The sequence below is a fragment of the Muntiacus reevesi genome, chromosome 6 (assembly GCF_963930625.1).
Source record: "Muntiacus reevesi chromosome 6, mMunRee1.1, whole genome shotgun sequence".
NCBI lineage: Eukaryota > Metazoa > Chordata > Mammalia > Artiodactyla > Cervidae > Muntiacus > Muntiacus reevesi.
In genome coordinates, this window is record NC_089254.1 from 97,433,360 (window position 1) to 97,452,586 (window position 19,227).

At 37.2% G+C, this 19,227-nt stretch overlaps 1 protein-coding gene across 2 annotated transcripts in view; it reads left to right on the forward strand.

Moving 5' to 3' along the window:
- The window catches only part of UBN2 (ubinuclein 2), a 79,084-nt gene extending 68,101 nt beyond the window's left edge, over positions 1-10,983 (forward strand). For both annotated transcript variants that reach the window (XM_065939146.1, XM_065939147.1), the window contains one exon: positions 729-10,983. In XM_065939146.1, the coding sequence (XP_065795218.1) occupies positions 729-778 (50 nt within the window). In that variant the 3' untranslated portion in view covers positions 779-10,983. The remainder of the gene's footprint in view (positions 1-728) is intronic.
- Positions 10,984-19,227: the final 8,244 nt, after the last annotated feature.

Below are 19,227 nucleotides of genomic sequence, written 5' to 3' on the forward strand. Positions count from 1 at the left end.
GGCCTGGTGGAGCTTAACTTTCCTTGATAAGGCAACAAATGATAAGAGATTTTCTACATGTTTTTTTTGGCCCTCAAGGTCACCCAGTCCTTCTCTTGTCCAGTTTAAGTATAGTGATTAGCATTTTCCCAGTATAAGTTACATAGCCGTACGTAAAACTAGAAAAGTCATTCTTCCCGTAGCAGACTTTCCTACCTTTTACGTTTGCCAGGTTAGGACTAAAAACAAAGATGCAGCTGGAGTTTTCACTCCCAGTGTGGTCCATTCATTTGCATAAATAATTGAGAGTTATTAACTGCTTTGTCATGGTAAGAAATTTTCACTTGCATGAAAATGAAGTTGATCTTGAAGTTGACCTTGTTTTCTAAGGGAATCAAAAAAATGTGATAAGTTCCTTGAAAGAGGGGGACTGATTGTGTTTTTCCGTCTCTTTATAATCCTCGAAGCATTTGACATAGTTGACTATAAGGTAGATAACAAATAACTTGTTGAAATAGTATTTGTAGGACACTGGAAACCAATTAAACCATAGTCATTTTGAGATAAGAGAATCATTCTTGTTTATATGTCAACTTCTTTGTGCTGTAACATGTAAGGTACTAAAGGTTATCTTTCTAGCAATGTCGTCATCCACGTGAAAATTAGAAGTTAATTGTTTGCTTTGCTTCATATGCTTTTATTTTTTATGACATGCCGACACATACTGATTAAAACACCTCTTTTCTCAGATGGAGGCCAAAGTAAAGGGGACACTAAGTTACCACGGAAATCTCAGTGACTTCGCAGCAAGCACAGGAGACGACACACTTGGCTGGCTGTTGGAACCTACCTGATGGGAAAGTACTCGTGTGGTCATAGGGCTGCTGTTCTGTCGATGTTTACATTCTCTCGTCCCAAGCACTGTGGTGAGGAGGAAAAAGAAAAGAAAACATTACTTGAGTAAAGCCAGGTGCAGGAGGAAGAAATGCTTTTGTGCAAAGTTAAGTGTGACCTTTGGTCTCTTCTAAAGAAAGACAGTTACCATATTAACTGACTTGAAAGAGACTCAGTTGTCAAACCCACAGAAATACAAATTTGATTTTTCCCTGGGCAGGAAGAAGGAAATTGAGGATTTGGGTAAACTCCATCCATCCTGGGGGTTGGATCTGAACACTTGTAGACATAGTTGCATAATAAAAGGCAGTATACCCCAAATTAGGCCAGTTTGTCAGGAGTAATGGTCATGTCTGAGTGGACTATGCAACAAATTTTCCACAAAAAATATTTAATGGCCCTATGTCTGATGCAGAGAGTAGCTGAGTATAAATTATGTACCCTCAAAAATCCTGAACAAACTTGAATCTTCTCCGATGTGTAGCAACTCCTGTGTAAATCAGTGGACTAAAGATGCTTCAGGAAAGTTATTTTAGCACAGTGATATATATTACATTTTTTTAAGTCAAAAAATTGAGGCTGTTGCTCATAACAGATGAAACTTAGATGTCCCCTTTTTGTAAAAGGGTCAATTACATCTTCCATTCAGAAGCAGGTACTTAACTCTCTTCTTCAGGTGATTTGTGCATCTGGTGTTGACTGGTTAATTCTTATTTCCATTCTTGATGTTAAAATGTGACTTGTGTTCACATTTTCCTCTTGAGAAATGGGGATCTTTGTTGTAGGACTGCAGCTTTGGTCCACTTAGCCTTTGCAGGCCTGCCGGTGTGAATTGTCAGTTTCCCCCAACATCACTTTAGTTCACAACCTCTCTTTCTGTTTTTTTTTTTTTGCTAGTGGTATTTCAGGTGATTATTAACTATTGATATAAACAGGTGTAAGTGTGTATTGGAGTGCTTCTTCATTGGTCATTCAAATGGCATATATGTATTTGGGGGGAATTTTGAAGATGGTATTTTAAAGGGAGGAATTAAATTAGGATCATTGTGTACAGGGGATTATTTTTATAACAATCAGTGTATTTTTACTCCCTATATCCACTGTAGTGAAACTGATTTGGAGCATTTGAAATTTGAAAGTTTTACTAATACTTAGAGTATTGATATATGAGTAAACCTGCAGATAATAAGACTCCGTTACTAGAGCTTCCTCATGCAAATTGCATGTTCAGCAAAGGATGTTAAGGGAGAAATTTATAGTGTTTGGATACATTTTGTTGACTTTTTTCACCACATCATTGTTCTAGTCTTTTTCTTCCTGTTTAGGCTTCTGAATGTTTTCAAACTGTTCACAAGAATGGTGTAAGCTTGGTCCATTAATAATGCCAGACACCTAAAAACATTGCACCAGATTGGTAGTAGCAAGATTTCTTACATATGTTTTCATTACAAGTCACCCAATGCCATTAATATTTATCCAGATAAGGATATTAATCAGGCCCTTTTTTCCTTTCATAAGCAAAAGTTCCAAATAGGCTTTAGGACTGAATAAATTAACACAGAATACTTTAGATCTGTAAGCCCATATTTTGACTTCAGAGTCACATTGGCTTACTTTACAGCAGAAAAAAAAAGTTAATAACTGAAAACTTTAGTTACAAGAACTTGTTACAATAAGGGGAAAGAGTTATTTCAAAGGAATCATTGATATAATTGCTTGCCTCTAAGAATTTAATTTATCAGTAAAGCAAATAAGAATGTTCTGTCAACCCTGGTAGATATTTGGAAGGATACTGGGATGTTGCAGATATATTTGATTTGAATGGAGAATGTTTGATTAAAGTTTGTTCGGTTTTTTTTACCTAGGGAAGCTTACCCAGTTCTTGAGTTCTTCCATTGTAGCATACCTCTTGCTTTTATCTAATTTAGAGGGGGGAAAAAGTCTGCTAATCTTTAAGAATTTTCCTTTGAGAAGCCACCTTCATTTTACTTCCCCGAACAAGGAGAGAACACAATGCAGATTCATCTCTCTTCTGGTGGAGAGTGGTGCATGTGTTCATCTGTGTGTGTATTTTTGTACACATATATTTATTGATAGATGAGTTCAGTGGTAGTTTAAGTTGAGGAATGACAACTTTAATTTGTTAAACCCATCAACTCTGAATCACACTGTCAGGCGAGTGTATGCTCCTCGGTTCTTTGTCTTGTCACAACAAGGATTTGGAGTGACGACACCATCCGAAGACCCCCCCCACCCATGATTCTGTCTTCATTAGAGAAGAGCGGGATTATCAGTTCCTCCCCCATATCTTTTTATAAACACCTGAGGGCCCTGGGCTCTGAGGCCTCCTCTGTGAAGATTTTATTCTGTTCTCTTCAATCCTGATTCTGTGAGAACTGCTGCCTCACCCCCACCACATTTTCACTAGCTTCATCCATTTCAATCAAGACTGCCCTTTTATGTTGTACAAATGAAATAAACATCCTTATATTTCTTAAAAAGTATGATCAAAGAGTTACTGCATGTAAATACCTATTTCTTTTCTAGGTCATAACATTGAAAATGGTGTCCATACTGTACAGACACCTATTTTTACAGCTTTTCTTACTAAAAACATACATACAAATCAGTTATTTTTTAGCACAGAGGCTTGCGACTCATATTCTATTTTTGCACTTGAAAATCAAATTATGTTATTTTTTAAAAGTGGAGAGTAATTGGAAAGGCTATAGAGCAGTGTGTCCTTTCTGAAGAGCATTAGCAACATCCCATTGTAAAGGTAGTCAGCACACAGTTACATCCCGTGCCGTGGGATTCTTGATTCAGGAAAAGTAAGCTGTTTTCAACGGTCTTGTATTTTAAATTGCCTTCGCTGACGTATAAGCTGTTACTGTACATACAAGTTAATCCTCAGTATTCACAAGCAATAATGAATGATCAGCAGAGCTGTCTCCAGAGATAGCAGTGCTGAGCCTCGGCTGGAGACTGAGAGCAAAGTGTCAAGCTCATTCAGAGCCTCCACAATCGATGTAAGCAATAATTTCATTACCAGTCGGTTATAATTCTTTCTCATCTGCTTCTGAGATCAGAGGGTAAAGGAAATCATGATTTTAAAACCAACCGAAGAGATTAAGTATTGGGGGAAGAAGTGAAGTTCATCTGAGGTCCCCAAGTCTTGATTTTGAGGGACTCAGAGCATTGTGTCAGCACATTCCTTCATGCCTGCCACCCCTTTGATGGATGTTGTTAGCCCAAATTTCTTTCTTTCTTTTTTTTTTTTAATATCATAGAAGCTCAATAGGGTTTATCATATCACCCAGCTAGAAGGAAGAACCGGGCACACACCTGTTTGAATGCTGTGGGTTTGACACCTGTATGAAAACAACTTCTACAAAAAGATTTTTAACCCAGGATTTTTTTTTCCCCCCAAAGCAGATTTAAATTGTTTACTACCCAGGTTTGGAAAGGGCAGACACCTCTAATCTTTCTCCTCTCATTGCCCTCTACCATACTCCCTTTCCACTTCTACTTGGTTCAAGACATTTTCTGAAATGGAATTCTACTGTTATTCAAACTACCATTGATTACGCGAATACTGTGTCCCTTGGGATCATCTCTTAGAACTCCAATTAATCTATCAGATTTGCTGCTACATTTGTAAAATGAACTTTGCCTGTAATGTTCAACTTCAATTTACAGTTCTTTATTTCTGGGAGGCTTTGTCATATACTTTGACCCATGTATAGAACTAGGATACTTTATTTTAAGGGTGTACCATAAAAGCACACTGGTCCTTGTATTCTTTTAATCATTTAGGTTTTGAATTTTTGTTTGCTCTTTTTGTTGGTTGATGTTTATTTTGTCCTGTTTTAAATTAGAAGAGTGAGAGAAATCTACAATCAGGCCAGACTTGAGAACGTGCCCTGTGCTTCAGCACTTCAGTTTCTGCTGACCTTATGTTCTCAGAAGGGCACTTTTACTTGCTGTTGTGCCTGTTGGTTGTTTTTGTTTGTCTGTTGTTTTGGTTTTTGCTTTTAGGGGGCTTTTGTTTTTGTAATAATGATGCAGAAGAAAAATGCAGTAGTAGGTAAATGATTAGAAACATGTTAGACAGTTTTATTTTATAAAATTTAAGAGGAAAGGTTTAACTCTGTAAATCATTTCTTAGCTCTGGTAAAATGGCTTATATTACTTCTCTAAAGCATATTCAATTCAGGCCTTTGTCTTTGTTAAGTGCCTTTTTTTCTTTCTTTTTTCCCCTCTTTTGAAACTGTTCTCAGATATCCTAAAGTACAGGCTAATAACGTCAGGGGATTCAGGAGGAAGAATCTCAGAGTTGCCAAGATCATGTCATGCTGTAATATTCTTCTTTATATGTATATGGATATATGTGTAAGATACACACATACATGCATACATATATATGTGTGTATATTTGTATACATATGTAATATATATATATATATATATATAACTAGTAGCTGCTGTACCATTGCATCCTTTCCAAGCACTCCCCTATTTTAATGTTTGCAAAATTTCTGCCTTGTTTATTCCATTGCCTTTAGTTGATTTGAATGGGTAGATTGGGAAATTGTCTTCTCACAGATATTGTCTTCGCCCTTTGAATATCTGTTTGTAGAAGTTAACAGGAACAACAGCTACATATAAAATAAGTCAGTTATTATAACTAAAATAAATTTAGTGGACTCATTGGCTGTTCCTGGGTGTAATCCACTGGTCTGTGCCCTTAGACTTGGCATGTGTAAAACTAGAGAAAGCATTGGGATACCAAGAGTCTTTCCAGGTCAAGTTGATAAGGTACATGATGGCAGGCAAGACTAAAGACATGGGAGAGCTAGAGTTAGAACCATGGTATTGTTTCTGAGTTTTGAAGCAAGTTAGCAACTTTGTCCGTGTTTAAAATGCATCATATGCTCTTCTGGAAAATGGGTTTTGAAGAATTCATATAGCTGCATATCTGTCAAAAGGGTAATAAACTTAGAAGTAGAAGGACTTCAGATATGGAGGGAAACACTTATATAACCCATGGCATTCCTGAGAGAGCTTCAGTTTTCTCATTTGCCAAATAATTACATTTGGCCTAATATGATTTAATGGTTACTTTTGTTTCTCCCTTGAGCAAAATAACATAATATCAGTAATTAGTGTTTATCTGTTTCTTGTCGAAAACAGATGTGACATGTGGAGGGAGACTAAGTTGAACCAATCCTCAAAACCCAGTATAAATATGTCTAGTAAATGCCCCCTTTTAACTACATTTTAACTGAGGAGACTGGCGGCCAAAAAGGAGAAAGCAGAGGCTCCTGGCTCTGTTACTTGACAGCAAGACTGTTAGCAGATGGCCTCAGTTCAGTCGTGTTACTCCTTGATTATTGTGTTTAGGGGGAATATCGTTTAACCTTTGTGCCTCAGATTACCCATTAGAAAATTGGGTATAATAATATTCACCTACCTCCCAGGGATAGCAGAGACTTTTTCAAAAATATTTTGAGTTTTTCTAAAATGTCCTATATAATTAAAAAAAGTATTATCATCTTCCTGCAGAGGCTAAAAAAAAATGTTTCCCTATGATGGGTATAAAAAGCACCATATGATTTTTAGGTTAATAAAAAAATCACTGGAATTCTAATTTAGATACATATGTGTTATTTAAACATATTATATTTGTGGTTGGATAAAATGCTTAGTTTCAGGTTAATAAGAGGGGAGGGGTAAATAACACTAAGTTTCCTAATTATAAATACTTTTTTTCTTTAAGCTGTTCATGGTATTATGACATGTGTGATTTTTGCCAAGATTGTGGAGCTGAAGCTAGCTAAAGCGTGAATGATTGGTTACTGGAGTTGATTAATGATCCCAAATGTTTTATCTGCCTCACTTTGCCATGTTCTCAGCCTAATTTCCTTTTATTACTTGTTTAGTGGTGGATTTAGCTAAGCTTTTAACTTTCTAAGAATGAATGGGGGTCTCCTCCTTATGGAGATGGTGTATGTTCCTGTAACCATAGGTTTATCCAGCTTTGCACTGAAGGGGCGAGCACTCCACACAGCCTGCTAGGTGTACTGTAGCCAGTCTGCCTGTGTACTTTATGCTTATTTAACGTGAAAGAGTGGGCGCCATCAACTGCTCAGGTTGCAGAAAAATGGGAGAGAGGAGGCAGGTTTCTCTTCCTAGCTGGGGCAGCTGTGGGAAGGGTGGGAGCACAAAGAAATATATTTTTCCCAGCTCCAGGGAGGAGAGGAAGGTCATCTTATCCTATCCCCCATCAAGTATATGAAGCAGTAATACATAGAATTTTCCTTTTATCATTTAAAACAATAACAACAGGAAACATTGGATGCTGCTTCTATGTTAGCGCTAGATGCTGAGCACCATTTGCGAGGAGATGTGTGTAGATTTTGTAGCACATATTCAGGGTCAGGAAAGAGAATGTCAGGGGATTAGGAACAAATGATCCAGTGTGAGTGAGTAGGGAGAATGTCCCAGGCCCAAGTAGACAAAGCCTCTGAGTTAATTCCCAGAACTGGCTGAGGCCCATTTACTCTCTAGTGACAGGACGTTTTTCCTTAAAAGTCACTTTTTGGTTTTTTGTTGTGTTTTTCAGATAAAGCCTTAGTTAGTAGCCTCTAAATATCAACTATGCAGATAAACATACAAGTTTTCCACATTCTTCCTTTTTTCCATTCTTTAAATAACAGATGTTAATTAAGACTTCTACCCAAAGAAATAAGGCATAAGGGTTTTCTTGAATGTGTGTTTGTTCCTCTCGGGAAAATTAATGGAAACATAAAAATAGAGATATTTTTTGTGTGTCCATCTGTCCTAAAATGTGAACTTTATATTCAGAAACTAAGTACAGATTCTGGTGCACACTGTAGTTGGAATCATGGAATGTTTTCGGGTTGTTAAGATAAAACCATCCCAGTGTTCAATTCTGAGACAGTTTTAGATTCTCTGGCGCAGTGTTCAGGCTTGTGGAGCTAATAAACAGATGGTCATACTATCATTACAAAGTGGCGTTAAATATTAATGTCAGATTCTCATTGTTTCTTTACTTTCTTTAGTTTTCATTATTCTTTTCTCTAATCTGAGCCCTCAAGTTAACCATCGCATCAGCCAGTGGCTACAGTAGAATAAAAGTTGTTGAGAGTCTGGGGAGGAAAGCTTCAACTTTCACCTCCTTTTCTCATCCGTGTTGGTCATCTACGCTGGGTCCCCACTGATTTGAAAGTAAAGACTGCAGGCGTGTTGTAGGAGACTGTTTACTTCCCAGCCCACTCAGACAGGGACTGGTAGGATTTTAATCAGGCTGCCTTTGAATAACTTGATATTTTTCTCAGATATTCCCAAAGTACCATTTGCTTGAAAGTAGCTATTTGTGATCTTTATTTAATTTCCTCATACTGTAATATGTAATACTTCTGCTTTTCAGACTTTCTTTCATATGTCCATTTTAGAGCAGGTTAGTACTTAAATTTTGGACACTTTTCCGAACTGTTACCCAAACAGGTCAAGAATACTAAATAAATAAATAAATAAATAAATAAATAAATCTCAGTAGTATAATTAAGGGGGTCTATATGTCCAGGACTTAAAATCATCACTGGTGATGTGAATTTTTTTTCTCTTTCTCCTTTGTGTTAAAAATAGATTTCTCTACTATATAATATAGTAGTAGCTACATTACATGGCCTCCTCTTGATACTTTTCAAGGTTATTCAGAAGAGAACTCTTACTTGTTCTTATTATTTGTTGGGCTCTTATTTCACATAATAGTCTGCCTTGCTTCTTTTCATTAATTCCTCTGGAATAAACCTACTTTACAAAGGTCTGCGTCAGAAAGGCCATATGAATCCTAAGTACCAATTTTAGGTTCCTCAGAAAACGCTCCATATATTATTTGTTACTGTTTTGCCAATAATAATATAATTCTATTTTATCTTGTCTAGTTTTAAAATATTTTGTAACAAAGCACTAATGGAAACTTAATTGAAAAACAAGCAAGGTGACTATTACCTTAGGTAATGTGGAGATACTCTGTTTTTTAATTTGACAGTTCCATCTGCCCTCCAAGCACATTTAGGAGTTGGCAGTAACCAAGACTACCCAAGTGGCATATTCTTCTGTGTGACAACCTGCTACATTACATTTCACGCTCTTCTGGCCGTAAACTTCTCTCCTCTTTTGCTTCTCTCATCTGTTTGCAGGGGTCGTGTGCCCTGTGCCAGCATTTTGGGTTTTTTTTCCTGTCCCTGTGAAATTACCAAGAAATACCCCCAATTTTGGCCAGAGGCATTATTAAAAGAGAAATTATTCTCAGTTGACAGAGTTATTACTGTTTTATATAGGTAGTCGGAAAGTTGACCAAGTTTGGCCAACTTTTAAAATCCTGGCTATGCTTACATAATTAATTACATAGACCTTCTGAGACTTGTAGATAAGCAAGGGGCCCTTGCACCAGTAGAGGTAGGTTTTCCAGCATACACACAATTTTTTTGGCCAGCCTCCAGAGAAGGGATTCATGCTTTGTACTGCTCTTTTGTTGGCTGTCATTCAAAAATTATATTACAGAATGTATCAAAAATATCTAATTGTTCTTAAGAGTATATAAATCTTGGGGCTTGCCCTTCCTTGTCTGTTGCTTGCTAAACAGTGGTAAACTGAAAAGGAAAGGAAATCTCTGGCTGGTGAAAATTTTGTGCCCCAAATAATAAGTTAATCAAAGTCTCCCAAGGTAACCAAGTGATGAGTGTTTTCTCGTTTATTACAAGCAAGAAAATTTATTTGCAGTTGTAAAAATTATCGTGGGACTGCAGACTGATTTGCTATAACTGATTGGAAATAAGGATTCTGATTTTTAGTCTGAGTAAGCACATATTTCCAACTCTTGCAGTATGAATTTTGATAAAGGAAAGACTTTTGTTTGGTAGCAGAAGGAAAACTGGGACTTATTTATACAGTGAATGCTCACTCTATAAAGGAATGTCCTTCCGGTTACACAGCATCTTCTTTCTCGGCCACCTCCCCGCTCTGTGTAGATGCCGACAGGTTTTACAATGCATCCTGAGGGAAGGAGCCCAGGTAGTTGCTGCTCCTCTGGGTGAGAGGCCCCGACTACCATATGGGAGGTGCGTTTCTGCTAACTTGAAGGGATATGCTGTATTTTAAATTTAAATATGTGTGACTTAATATTTTGGGAATTTTTTTTTCCTCCTTTAAAACTGGACCTGAACACAGCTTTGAGTTGATATTTGTAATAATCTCAGGACCTGAAAGATTGTAGCATTTAGTGTGTCTTAAAAATTATGTACTGTACCAGCCATGGATTTTTGTAAATATACCTGTCTCCCTTTTTTGTATTATTTTAGTAAAAAAAAATAATAAATTTAAATAAAAGGGGGTGGTGATGACATGTGAATGGGCGTGGGTACGTGTGTGTGTGTGTCTGTATAAGGCTCTTCTCAGATGAACTGGTGCTTGTTTAATTTCCGGCTCTAATCAGAGCAGGAATATGGACAAACTGCTGCTACCGAACCCTGCACTGAGCCTAGATGTTTCCATTGTGTTTCCTCGTGACTCATCAGGAAATGACCAAGTTAAATTTTCTTCCCAGTGCCATCTTGCCTTTGAATTCTCAGTTCTGCACACCTTTTGAACTTTAATGGTAAAGCTTTCCACACTTTGGGTGGTTTGCTGGTCTCTAGTTTTTAGAGAGCTCTTGTCACTGTTTTCTAAGAAGAAAGGAGGACGGGTAAAAATTTTTATCCCCCCCAAAAAAATCACATTTCATAAAACCCTGATGATTTTTGGATATGTGACAGGACTTAAACATTCCTAGATGTGGATCTTGTGAATTTAGTAAAATTGACCCCATTGATACATATACTCCTTCAGTGCAGGGACTTTTTTTTTTTTTTTTTTTTTCGCAACAGCCTTGCTCATATTCCAAGTGTAGCTAAGCAAACCCCTGTTTTAAAGCAGGAGCCTTATTTGATTGTGTAGATGTTTTCCTGTCTATCCTTTGTGACAGGGCCTTTTACATGAGTGTTTTTTCTTTTTGTATGTGTTACGTGTTGTTGTATTAAATAAAGAGGAATGTACATATTATTCTTGTGTCTGTTGTATCATTGAGTTAACTTGAATTTTAATATCTCATTCTTTCAGTGGTCCTGGAGTATCTCTTGCCTCTGTCACACTGTGCTGGGCGGTATGGGATATAGAAATCAGGGCATAGGCCCTACCCTCCATGTATTTACAAATAGTCTGCAATCATATGACAGGTTAAAAGACAGACAGCAGTTCAAAATGTGTCACAAAGGTGTGGTCCATGGCCACTTGCCACTTGAGTTCAGAGCAGGGGAGAAAATGGGCTGGAAAGATCTGAGGAGACCTTGTCAGGTTGATGGCGTTTGAACTGGGCCTTCCCGGATAAATGGGATTTGACTGGGAAGGAGGAAGAGGGAGCATCCTGAGAAGACTTAGGAAGAAACAGGAAGGAGGCCAGGCTGGTGTGAGGTGGGTTCTGGGGTGACTAGAGGAAGCCAGACTGTGGGAGTCCTGGAATGCAGGCCCACTAGGTTCTTCCTTCGGCTTAGAGGGTGTGTGCCTGTGTACGCGTGCATGCCTCCATGGTCAAGGCTTGCAGTTGTAGACACAGGACGCTCACCTAGTTGCATGGGTAAGCATCTTTTAGTCCTACTTGTAGAGGACTTCTTTAGGGAAAATATTGGCATGAGAAAAAAGTGAAAAAAACAATTTAACCTTAGAAATTCAGGTAGGGAGTGGGAAAGAGGGTGAAAAGATAGCAATTTGTGAGAGAAGTTGAACAGTTTTGTCATTTATAAGTGTATTTGTGCATATAAGATACAGAAAAGAACATATGCCCTCAAATATAAACAGTTCTGGTATTTAAGTGTATTTTCAGTGCACTGTCATTAAGATGAAGAAGTTTAAAGACATGGGCCTCAGGCAGGGTGGAGAGGGTAGGCTGCAAGTGCTTTTACGAAAAACTAGTAACATTTAAGTCTAGTTTTGCAAAAGTGTGTTTTTGGGAGTAACAGCCCCTTAAGAAATCTGTAGCTAATTAATCTGACTACCATCTTGCAATGTGGATTAACATATTAAAAGTGCCATTGTTAAACAGGATTTTTTAAAGCCATAATTTCCTCAAGCTTCTTTGACTGTGGAATACTTTTTTTCATGTAACTTTGATTAACATTAAATTATATAAGGCATGTGAAGCACTTAGCACAGTGACTCAAAGTGAGTACTAGATAAATGTTAGCTTTTATTATCATTTATACTAGTTCTGTTTTATTATTGATTATATGGTATATATATATATATATATTTTTTTTTTTTTAAGTTTTTAAGAAGAAAAAACATGGTCCAAGGAATTAAGAATTTCAGAGTAACCAAGTCAATTTAGAGCCAAGAATTAAACAGAAATGCAGCCTATTCTCTGAGGCTGAATTGATTGAGGGACAGATGTCCAGAGAGGTTGGTTCACAGGAGTATAGAAAACTGAAGCAGCAAGTATGTTTTATACTTGTGCATGTAGTCAAGAAATCGTCTCCAACCTTAGCTTTGGTGCAGAAAAGTGTCTGTGGCTAGTTAGGAAAAGCGACAACTGTAGATGGAGCTCAAAGGCAGAAGTTAACTTTGTTTTTACAAACATATTCTAAGGGGAAAAGGTACTTGTACAAAGGTTTCTGTACAAAAGGGACTCATACAAGGGTGTTCATGTGTGTTGCTCATAATAGTAAAATTTTGAAACAGCTTAATGTGCTGGGGGGGATTGGTTGAGTGAATAAAATCACACTACTAAATAAAATTGTTTTAAGATAAGAAATGATCAAGATGTCCATGTATTATTAATAAATAAAAGAGCAGTTATAAGTGTTAATGCACATACATAGGCACAGAAGGAAGAAAAAAAACATGAACATACATGTTCTTCAAAATACAAAGAATGGTGAGATAAGTGCTTTTTTTAAAATCTTTTTACATAAGTGGATTTTCAATGAATGTGGATACCATGAATAAGTTTTGGTTTGAGAGTTTTGTAAAGAAACAAAGAGGTGGGCTTAGTTGTAGAAAAGGGGGGGAAAAATAGGAAGGAACCTCTTGCTATCTAATCACTGGGAGAAGGGAAAGAAATAGTTTATTTCTTCCACTCAGACCCCAAAATTGGATCTGGTTTAGAGGAAAGACACAACTGAACTGCTTGATATAAAGATTGTAGGGGGAAAGATTATTCTTACACTTGGTTAAAAGAAAAAAATACCAAATACATGATTGTACAGTGAATGCAAAGCATCTTTCCTACCCATTGTCCTCCTTTTTCTTCCCCAGACCAACCACTGCTACCAAGTTCTCCAGTTAAAAGTATAAATACGTATCCAGCTTTTTAACATTATCTTGGAGGTTATTCCATGTCAATACATAGAGATCTATCTTTACTTGTTGACAGTTCATATAGTATTCCATAGTTATAGTACCACAGTTATTGATGAGCGGTTAGATAACTATTACAGGTCAAATTGTGCTATCCTTTAGGTATTTGGTGTCTGTATGCATAACCAAACCAGCAGTCACAGGCTTGTTTTGTGGATAATAAGAACTGACATTCCAGATTTGAATGTCTGTGTCTGGAATCTGTGACATTGCTTCATATCCATGTAAAGCTTTGAGGAATACTTGAGAAAATAAATATTTTTTAAAGAGTTTTGAAAATTGGAAGTAAAAGCAGAAGAACTGATTCTGGGTGCTCGAAGGATTGCATTACATTGCAGGTGAGATCATGAGCTTTTCAAAGGGCAGTGACAGGTATCGGCTAGCATGATGGTTCTTCCTCATCGGAATGTGCCCTGACGTGGCTTGTTTTTTTTTCTGTCTCTGTGTATATTTGCCTTGTCTGTGTCCCTGTGTCTGTCCCTTCGCTATTTCCCCACTATCGTTTTTGTACTAGGGTGGCACAGCGTGCAGAACAGGCTAACATTAGACTTGGGCTCTGAGGTCCCCTCTATGAAGGTGGCACTTCAGACAAGATGTGGCTCCCCGTTCAGCCTCCTCATTTCTGCAGGGATAATTCCCAGTGGTGGGTTTTGTTGTTGAATTAGGAGATGAGGTATGGAAAGCACCTAGCATAGTGCCTAGCACATGAGAACTAACACAGGGTGGCTGCTATTCTGTCTCTTTTCTGCCTCTTTTTTCCCCCTGTTAATTCATGCTTCCTCTTGCTCTGATTTTCCCAAATAAAAGTGAAACCAGTATTTTTTAAAATCTTAAAAAATGTATATTTAAAAGTACAGGAGTGGATAAATACCAGGTAAAAATCTTCCATCACACGTGTCAATCCCTTGGCATAAAAAGTAAAGGGAGACTGCTCTAAAAGTCTATTAAGCAAAACAATTAAGGGAATCTTTTGGTTCATGTAATGAGCAGTCTAGAGGTAAACCTAGCTTTGTTGCTGTTCAGTTGCGAAGTCGTGTCAGACTCTTTGCAATCCCGTGGACTGCAGCATGCCAGGCTCCTCTGTCCTTCACTGTCTCCCAGATTTTGCTCAGATTCATGTTTATTGAGTCAGTGATGCTATCTAACTATCTCATCCTCTGCCCTTTTTTCACTCCCTTCTCCTTTTGCCTTCAATCTTTCCCAGGATCAGGGTCTTTTCCAATGAGTTGGCTCTTCCCATCAGGTGGCCAAAGTATTGGAGCTTCAGCGTCAGTTCTTCCAGTGAAAATTCAGGGTTGATTTGCTTTAGGATTGACTGGTTTGTTCTCCTTGCTATCCAAAGGACTCTCAAGAGTCTTCAACACCACAGTTCAAAAGCATCAATTCTTCAGCGCTCAGTTCTCTTTATGAGAACTCTCTCACATCCATACATGACTACTGGAAAAACTAGCTTTGACTATACAGACCTTTGTCAGCAAAGTGATGTCTCTGCTTTTTAATATGCTGTCTAGTTTTGTCATAGCTTCTCACTGTCTACACTGATTGGAGTCCAAATCACCGCTTCCACTTTCTCCACTTGCATTGAAGAGAAGTAAAGCTTGAAATAAAGCCATGAAGAGAAATAAAGCTTTATCCAGTGATTCAGTTTCACCTCTGTCTCTGCGCTTGCATTCAGAGTGTCAGGTTTCACACATAACCCTCTGACAATTACTGCTTCTCCCGTCATAGTTTGCTGCTGCATTTTCAAACTGTATGTCAGTATGTGTTCTGTATAGTTTATTTCTGCTTTACTTTACCGCAAATGCAAAGCAGTGCATTAATTATGTGCCTTAATCCATAGCACATGGTTTTCATCTCTTAATAGAAGCCGTTTCCTCATTTTATGATAAATTAGGTTTCTCCTCCCTTTCTTACTCCCCCACTCCCTATTTCCTAAAGGTACCCACACTTAGTTTTGATATGCTTCTTGTTCCGCTTCTTCTTCATTTTTAAAAATCCTCTTTCATGTCTTCTAGTAAAGCTTTTAAGTTTTCTCTGTAAAGGTATTGTTCATGTATTGATTTCTAGGTACTTTAGATTTGTTGTTTTTACAAATGGTTATGTTAATCTCTTATATTTTCTAGTGGCTTTCTTGGGATCAGTGCTTTTGATTTCACAAATTGAGTTAGTATCCAGCAGCTTTACTCTCTTCTTCTAATTACTTGTCTGATTATTAATTTTTCAACTGAGTTGATCATATAACTACAAATAATGTCAGGTGAATTTCCTCTTCCAATTTTTTCATTTCTTTTTTTTGGCCATGCCGTGTGGCTTGTAGGATCTTTGTTCCCTCATCAGGTATTGAACCTGGGCCCACGCAGTGAAAGGGCCAAGTGCTAACCACTGGGCAGCCAGGACTCCCATCTTTGTTTATTTTAATGGGAAAATCTTCTCTTTTAAGTATAGCATTTATTCTATATTTTTGGTATATAGCTTTTATGAAGTTAAAATTCTATTCCTAGTTTTCTGGAAGTCTTGTTAAGTATGAGTTGAATTATGTCAATTGCTTGTCCTATAGCACCTATATACAATCAATCCACTTGACAGTTTCTTAGAAGTGTATTAAAAATATTTTTATTAAAAAATATTTTTATATTATAATCTCTGTTGTATCTGTATTTGTTTTCCTGCTCTCATTCTCTGTTTTGTTTATGTGCAGCTTCTTCCTTTTCCTTCGGTCTTGGCATATATTGAGTGAATATATGTTCATTATGGTTATATCTATTTTTTCTTTTATTTTTTCAATTGAAGTATAGTTGATTTACAATGTTGCATTTGTTTTGGTTATATCTTTTTGATATATTTTTCTTTTCAACAATATATAATGTTGCTTATCTTTCTTTATATTTTTTCCCTAATATTAAATTTAATATCCAAGCTATCTATATCCTGAATAGTATTTCATTGTATGAATATATTACATTTTTATATATCCATTTATTAGTATGTATACTTGGGCTGTTTCCACTTTTTGAATATTATGAATAATGCTGCTATGAACATTTGGGTACAAGCTTTTGTGGAATATATGTCTTCAGTTCTTTTGTATATATACCAAGGAATGGTATTCCTGGGTCATATGGTAACTTTATATTTAATTTTTTTGAGGAAACACCAAACTGTTTCCCACAGTAGCTTAACCATTTTACATTCCCAGTTGATGTAAAATATTTTATGTTATAGTATACAATATAGTGATTAACAATTTTTAAGGGTTATGTTCCATTTATTATTATAAAATATTGACTATATCCCCCATGTTGTATAGTATATCCTTGTAGCTTATTTTATACCTAAGTTTGTACTCTACCCACTTCCCTCTCCCCACTTGTAAACACTAGTCTAGTCTCTGTATCTGTTGAGTCTGCTTCCTTATTATATTCACAAGTTTGCCATATTTTTTAGATTCCATATGTAAGTGATATTATACAGTTTTTTACTTTGACTCATTTCACTTAAGCAGGAAGGCTTTCAAAGAGACTTTGTGCTGTAAATTTTCTAAAGCCTTGTATGTTTGAATATATCATCTTTCTGCCCTTACATTTAAGTAATAGTTTAGCTGGATATAATACTCTTAGGTTATTTTCCTTAGGAAAATATATTCTGTATTCACTTAGAATATATAACTTCACCAGTTTTCTTGTCTCCATTGTATTTTTTAGGAAGACTAGTATAAATCTAATTCTTATGCTTTTGTGAACTTTCTGCTTCTTCTCTCCAGAAGCTTTTAGCATTTTGTCTTTTTTAAATTTTTCATTTTTAATTGGAGAATAATTCCTTTACAATGTTGGGCTGGTTTCTGCTGTCCAACAGTGGGAACCAGCCGTACATATCCCTCCCTCTTGTGTTCTTAAATTTCACGTAATATGTCAAAATTTTGATTTTTCCATAATTTTTCTATTTGGTGCTCCGTGAGACCTTTGGAGTCCATTTTATCTTTCATTTTTGAAAGTTCTTACTTACGATTTAATTATCTCTTCTCTAAATCCATTTTCTCTCTTTCTGGGATTCATAGTGTTCAGATATTGACCTTATTATTTCTTAAATGTTCTTTCATATTTTCCGTCTCTTTCCAATACCTTCTAAGAAAATTCCTTGAGCTGATCTAGATGATTATTCATTTAGAATATCAGCTAGGTAGCCATTGTTTTTATCCACTGTATTGGGTTTGTCCAGCTATTACATACTTCATATCTATTTCCATTTAGTTCTACATAATTGCTTGTTTCTTACTATTATCCTGTTTGTGAGGATCTTTATTACGCTTAAGTTTTTGGTCAGTGTTGTTTCGTTCTGGTTTGTCTAGCATGGCATGTTCCATCGATTGTCTCTCTGTTGTGATTATACTCCTCAGATATCTCATTTTCATGTGTGAGCTTATTTTTTCCTGGGTTTGGCAGCATTCTTAGATGGTGACGTGTACTAAAGAGCGAGGCCAAGGTCAGGGCCTCGGCATGTGCTTAGTGGGTTGGGAGCATCAGACCCATAAAGTTCCAGACACCAGAGTCAGATCTTGAACCAACTGTAGGTCCAATACTATAGTTTTTCTACTAACTTGCTTATACTGGCTTATTTCTGCATGTGTTTGGTGCTTTTTCTTCTTTTTTTAACATATCCCTGTACTTTGACTTCGGGCATTCTTTGAGGCCTGGATGTAAAGTGTGTTCCTTTAAAGAGTATTTGAGTTTGCCTCTTCCAGGTTTCTAGGGACATTACCAATCCAAGACCACTTCAAACTAAATGTTCAGCTTAAGGATTTCAATGCCACAGAGATAGGATGACTTTCCAGTCACAGATGTGTATGAGTGGTCTACTGCTGGTGGTTAAGAATTCTTGTATAGAAGCTTTTCCCCACATGCCACCCAGCCCTGAGCTGAGACAGAAAAGTCTCCTCTCGGTGAGGTCAGGGATATTGTTTTCATTCCCAGCAATAAGGTTAGTTGTTGGGGTTGCCATCATTTTGTAAGAGTTTATGATCTGACCTGGCCTTCCCTGGTGGCTCCGTGGTAAAGGATTGCCTGCCAGTGCAGGAGATAGAGGTTCAGTCCCTGGGTTGGGACGATCCCCTGGAGGAAGGAAATGGTAACCCACTCCAGCATTCTAGCCTGGAGAATCCCATGGACAGAGGAGCCTGGTGGGCTACAGTCTGTGAGATCCCAAAGAACTGGACACATCGGAGGAGCATAACAACATGATCTGACCTCCTACAAGGTGATCTGAGGCTTTCTCTTTTCTTTGGACTGCCTAAGGCAAATTAGGGGTTCCCTTGTGGTCAGCTGGTAAAGAACGCCTGCAATACAAGAGACCTGGGTTCAATTCCTGGGTTGGGAAGATCCCCTGGAGAAGGGAATGGCTACCCACTCCAGTATTCTAGCCTGGGGAATTCCATGGACTGTATATAGTCCATAGTGTCCCAAAGAGTCAGACAGGACTAAGCGACTTTCACTTTCACTAAGGCAGATTAAAACCCACACTCTAGGCCACCGGGGTAACTGGCCACCCGGATTATCCCTCAGGGGAAATGCTACTTTTATTGTTCCCTTTTTTCTTTTCTGATTTTTGGTTATTCTGGCTTCTTTTACTCATTCACACTTTGAAAAAAAAATATTTTTATGTGTATGGAAATTTCACCCAGCACTTTAACATGTCTTATATTGAGATTTCTCTGCACATCTAATCTTCCACAATGTGAAAAACAAGAGTCTTACAGTAATTTTCAACTTCTAGAAAATATTTCAGAATGTCAGCTAATACCTTTGCACAAAGATTTTCATGCCAGCACTGTATTTAATCAAGAAAATTGAGAGTTCATAAATATCCAACAATAAAGGAAGTGTT